This window comes from Crocodylus porosus, unplaced genomic scaffold (genome assembly GCF_001723895.1).
Source record: "Crocodylus porosus isolate Cpor-Errol unplaced genomic scaffold, CroPor_comp1, whole genome shotgun sequence".
Taxonomy (NCBI): domain Eukaryota; kingdom Metazoa; phylum Chordata; order Crocodylia; family Crocodylidae; genus Crocodylus; species Crocodylus porosus.
In genome coordinates, this window is record NW_017728907.1 from 30,048,899 (window position 1) to 30,054,652 (window position 5,754).

At 41.8% G+C, this 5,754-nt stretch overlaps 1 protein-coding gene across 1 annotated transcript in view; it reads right to left on the bottom strand.

The window, feature by feature from the left end:
- The window catches only part of PLPPR4 (phospholipid phosphatase related 4), a 68,247-nt gene that overhangs the window by 38,603 nt on the left and 23,890 nt on the right, over positions 1 to 5,754 (bottom strand). Inside the window, exon 2 of the mRNA XM_019531044.1 lies at positions 197 to 382. Coding sequence (XP_019386589.1) covers positions 197 to 382 — 186 coding nt within the window. The remainder of the gene's footprint in view (positions 1 to 196; positions 383 to 5,754) is intronic.

Below are 5,754 nucleotides of genomic sequence, written 5' to 3' on the forward strand. Positions count from 1 at the left end.
AGAGCGCCATGCCCCCACCTCTCTTTCCTATCCTGTCCCTCCTGTACAGCCTATAGCCCTTGACATTGACCGCCCAATCATGCGTTTCATCAGATTCAGAGCAGCTTCAGTAAGGTCAATGGGGCTAAAGTGTTTTACACTGACTGGATATCTGTGCCAAAATCTTGTATTAGAAGTGAAAACATCTGTTACTCACCGTAATTGAAGGGCCAGCAAAAACCAAACTAAGCAGCATCAGGAAAGGAACAGCCTCTTGTGTAGGTTCAATATATGGCATGCTCAGACTTTTGTCATAGCAGTTGAATCCAGAGTGAACTGGCTTGAAAACATCAGTGAGTTCAAGAAAATAGAGGCTAACAACTGAAGATGCCAATATGGGCAACTGGGAAGGAAGAAAATGCAATTAATTATTATTTTGTAATGTAATAATGCCTAAATATATATGAGTTTTCGCAAAAACAGCAAAGTCTATTAGCAAACCATTTCAATATCGCACAAATCTCAGCCAGCAAGCTAGATAGTAAATTAGTAAACTATTTTAATTAACCAATTATTGCACAATTTATGTCAAATACAGTTGTGTACAGGTAACTTCTTTACTGGCATTGAAATGTTTCTTGATTAAACGAATCATTAAATTACAACATGTGATAGATGAATCTCCCAGTATTTCGGAGCTTCAGTTTGTGCAGCCATTTTTCAGATTCATCTAATCAAACCCTGACCCTGATGTAAGAGAGGCACTGTAGGAACCCCTTTTCTTCTACCCATCAGGTATAGACAGGCTACTAGGCTGATCAGGTGAATGGAGAGCCTATGTTATGAAAGGAAACTTAGCTTGACTTTTTTAATCTCAGGAAAACAAAGAATGAACAACATATCATTCCCCTCACCACTCCAAAAAACAAAAAAACAAACAAACAAAAAAAACAACCAGAAAAGAAAAGAGAAGAATTCAGGGGCTTATGTGAATGTAGGCACCAGAACAAATGGCTGTAAACTGATTTTGAATAAATTTGAGCACAAAATTAGACTAAAAAAGCTCCCGCTCTCTCTTGAATTATACTAGTAGGTCAAAGGGGCCACATACTTCCACAGCAAACTTGCTTATGACAAACACATTGCAGGTCCTTATTTACTGCTCGTAGCTATTTGACAAGTTTGAAAACCAGTTTACAAAAATATTTGCCAACATGTATTATTCCCATATTTTCTTGATTCTAATACAAGGCTGTTTCCCCCATACAACATGGGGATCTTGCTTATAAGGCTATGTTTTATAAGATTTTTAATCAGTCAGGACTTATTATCTACCCCAGAGGCACACCTAAAGCCATTTCTCATTGCTGTCCTGTTTATCATTGCCCTTTGTTACGAATCTTTCAACCTGCTTTTGATCAACATGACAGTGTCTATGCTCAAGCCAATTTGAATTCAATCTCAAAAGAGGCCTTAATGAAAAACCATATGAAATGCTTTCCTGGAATCCAAATACATGATATATATAGTGCATTTCCTTCAGCCATTCAATTTGTAATTCTATCAAAAAAAGCAATTAATTTTGGTTGGCAAGATTCATTCTGCATAAGCTCCTGAGGATTATAGTCTGTGGTTGCTTTATCCTCTAGCTATGTTGTGATTGTTATCCTTTACAAATTATTTCCATTAATTATTGGGGATAGTGGGTAGACTTCTGTAGGTAAATTCACCCAGTTCCTCCATCAGCTTCTAGAATAAAAAATGTCTCTAATGGAAGTTGTTCTCCAGTAGAAAGCCTTTCAGGGGAGACTGTCACAATGATGACCAGTTGCAAGCACCAATATGGCAGGGAGCATACACTGGTCAGCACAGTCTCCAACTAGTAGGGAATGTAGAGACTTCTGTATAGGTAAAAACAAATCAGACTTGGAAAATAACTTTGTTTAAATCTACAACCATGCAGTCAAGACATTTAATAACATCAAGCAGATGAATCATTCCATTTCTCTAGAGAAAAAACATATTCAATGTGCAAAAATGTATAAATGTTCTGCCACAGCTTAAAGCAGGGGTGGGCAATTATTTCAGCAGGAAGGCTGCTTACCGAGTTTTGGCAAGCTGTCAAGGGCTGCATGGCTTGCCCCTCCCCTTGACAGGTGCCCTACCCCCTGGTCGCCATCTTATGAGCAGAAGTCCTGCTCCCTAACCCCTGGTCTTTGCCACCAGGAGTCCCTCCCCTTGCCCCCAGAATTACTCCTTTCAGCAAGGGGTTTTGCCATCTCAGAACCGGAAAAACACCAAATTATACTCTAAAGAGCAAACATCTACAACATTTATTAATTGATTTAAAAAATATTTTTGATCTGGTTTACGTGTTTGTGTAATGTGCATAGAGGTGATTGTATATAATAGCTTATAATAAAGTCTCACTCTTGTATATTGTGGGGAGAGGTGGGGGCATAGGAGGTATGTATAAGTTTGTGGGGACTGTCGGTGTGTGGGTATGTGAGGTGTGGGGGAGGGTGTGAGTGTGCTTGTGGGGAGTGGATAGGTATGGAGGGTGGGTGTGGGGTGAGGGACTATGTGGGTCTGTATGTGGATGGGTATGGAGTTTGTGGGGGAGAGGGTGGCTGGGATGTGTGAGGGGGTGGTGGATGGAGGGTGTATGGCAGTGCAAGGGTGTGTGGGTACATGTGTATGGTGGAGTGTGCATGTGGGACTCACCCTATGAACACAAGTGCACACACACACACATACACATGCCCACACACACTCTGACCCTCCCTACACACCCACACACACCCTGGGGTACTGGCATGGCTCTGTGCTCCTGCAGTCCCAAGATGCAGCCAGGACCCACCTGGTGCTGGAGCAGCATGGGGGCAGGAAGGCAGGGAAATGGCTGGGGGTGTGATGGGGTGGGGCTGGGCTGCTTGGTGTTGCTGGCTTGCCCTGGGTCCTACAGCCCTTGGATCCTATCATCTTTGAGAGGCAGTCAGGAACAAATAAATATTAATTTACTAAACTTTTTAGGGGCCCCATGAGCCAGACAGAATGACTTGGCAGGCCACATTCGGCCTGCAGGCTGTATTTTGCCCACCCATGATTTAAAGGGTTACATGGCTTTTGAGATCTTAATAAAATAGAAAACAAGTTTAAACATCCTAATGATTTCTGTTCCATCGTAAAACAAGAGGAAAAACTTGTACTAGGTACACTGTATATGTCAGATGAAGATGATGGTGTGTGATAGAGGTTCTGTATGACAAGAGAAAACTGACTGGATCCAGTAATTGGTCATTTTCAAACTTGTAAACACGTACTTGTTAAGTGCAAGTTTTGGGGAAAGAAAATGTAATTTTGGGTGGTTGGGGGGAAGGAGTATTAGCTGGGCTCCACTGAAAAATGCTTTTTAAGGGCGGGGGCATGTTTTGCTTGAAAATAACAGCTTTGCTTTGAGGCGACACAGGACAGGGCTAACAGTTTACCTTGTATTTTAAAAGTGTTGCTTAGAACAACAACACTGAAGGTAGTTAAAAGAATAATTTTGTCTGCCTCACTCCCAGTATTCAGGCTGATTGCACTGCACCATACCTTGGTTTATTAGGCTGATTGTGATTGCATAGGAAAGGAATATAAAATGTCATTCTGAATGAAGCAAAGTGCTGTAATTCTCAGGAGTGTCATAAGAATAAGACTAGGCCTCTAGCAAATTTGCTTTAGTAAACAGTAAATAATGTATTTGATTTGAATTTCTGATTTGTACCCAAAATACCAGAAAAAATAAGGTTCTTTAGCTGGATGTATTATTTAATACTATTTCTCATCTTCCATGGGCAACACCACATAGAAATCGTCATTGATGACTTTTTTGTGTGCCTGGTAAGCTACTATGAGCCTTTGTATAGATGTACAGAGAATGGGGAATATTTATTTTTTATTCTTCCCCAGCAAGATGAAGGGACAAACAAAATCCCTGTGCTCAGAGAATCTTCATGATTACTTCCTCCTTGGGGGTACAAATAACTCCAAAGGGGATGCAATGTAGGTAAAGAAATAGTTCTGCTAATAGTGTTGCCTGTCTTCTGTTGGGGCATTGAACCAGAGAGCTGCTCAGGTATTGGGGCTGTGAGAAGCTTTGCCGGCTATTTCATTTCAACACTGGTTCAACTCATTTTGAGCTTGAAACAGTGAAATCAAAATGAAATAGGGGGCTTTGAAACAGCCTTGAAATGAAACAAGGCCAGTTTTGAAGCAGCAACCAGGGCTGCATGCTGCTTCCCTCCACAGGGATGAGTTCCCAGAGGCTTGCAGCCTGGTGGAAGGAGGTGGCATGCAGTGCTGGGGCTGTGCTTTACCTCCCTCCACCTGGCTCAGCGCCCAGCATTTCCCTGCCCCATGGAACTGAGCCCAGTGGGGGAAGCAGAGCACAGCACTGGAGCTGCACTTTACCTCCCTCTACCGGGCTCAGCTCCCAGTGCCAGTCCCAGGTGGCAGTGGCAGCCTCCTGCCCACACCCCTGGGAGGGCTGCAGGGCTCTGCCAGACTCCTCCAGGGGTGAGGCCCCTGATCTGCCTGTGATCACAGGAGGCTGTTCCTCCTCCAGTTTCATGCTTCCCCATTATAGCCTATGGGGGAAACGTTGAAACAGTTTTGAAATGAAACAGAACAATGCTTTTGAAAGGAAACTAAACTTGAAACGAAACACTGTTCCATCGAAACATCAAAACAGATGTCAAAGCAGAACGGTGCTGTTTTGCACAGCCCTATCGGGTATGCTGCAGGTTGCAGAAACCCAACACAGAGCGATGCAGTGGGCATGATCACTCTATACCGAAGAATTAAGAGAGAATTTGTGGTACAATCTTATGCTGGGTGTATAAGGGGCAGTGAAGCGCCACACTACCTAAACATGGTAGTTATCGTCATCTGGGCCTGTGCACTGTGTGATTTCACTGGGATGCCACTTATCATTGTTTAGGCATCCATGAGACCTGATATCACCATTATTATTTATGTTGGAACAGTGCCTAGATCATTCAACAAAGACATGGACCCCATTGGGTTAGGAAGTGCAGAAACATATAATGAAAGACATTCCATGCCCCAAGTTGTTAAAACACACAAGACAAACAAAAGGAACTATAATTCTCCATTTTTCGGATGTGCCCAGTGCCACAGGAATAGAGCTCATATCTCCTGAGTTTAAGGCCAGTACTTTATCACAAACTTATTCTTTTAAGAGTTTCCCGGTTTGTAAAATTGTTTTAAATAATGAACTAATATTCACTGTGTAATATCAACATTAATATTTGTTGATCAGGCCACAGGCCATAGATTGCTGACCTCAGTATTATTCCTAAGAAACCCTTGAAAAGATTCAGTCTTCACAGTGCTATGAACTTCTAGGATCCCTATATTATTTCTACCCATTCTTAAGAAACAAAAAACTTTTATTTTAAAGGTCTAAGCAGCCTGCCATAAGTCCATAGCATCCCTAATGAAAAGGTCTATAAATAACTTGCAATATATATACCAAGTGTTAAATCTTATAGGACACATTACCTTCATATCTTTTTAAAAATAAAAATACTGAATATATCTGCAAAAAGATTAAAGAAAAATAAGTGTTTATTCAGTATTCTAAAAATTATAAGTAGTTATTTAAAATGTCTCTCACCCCGTTCTCATTAAGAAACTGGGGGACTGTGGTGTCAACAACCACACAGTCAAATGGGTCACCAACTGGCTGCAGGGCTGCACCCCGAGAGTGGT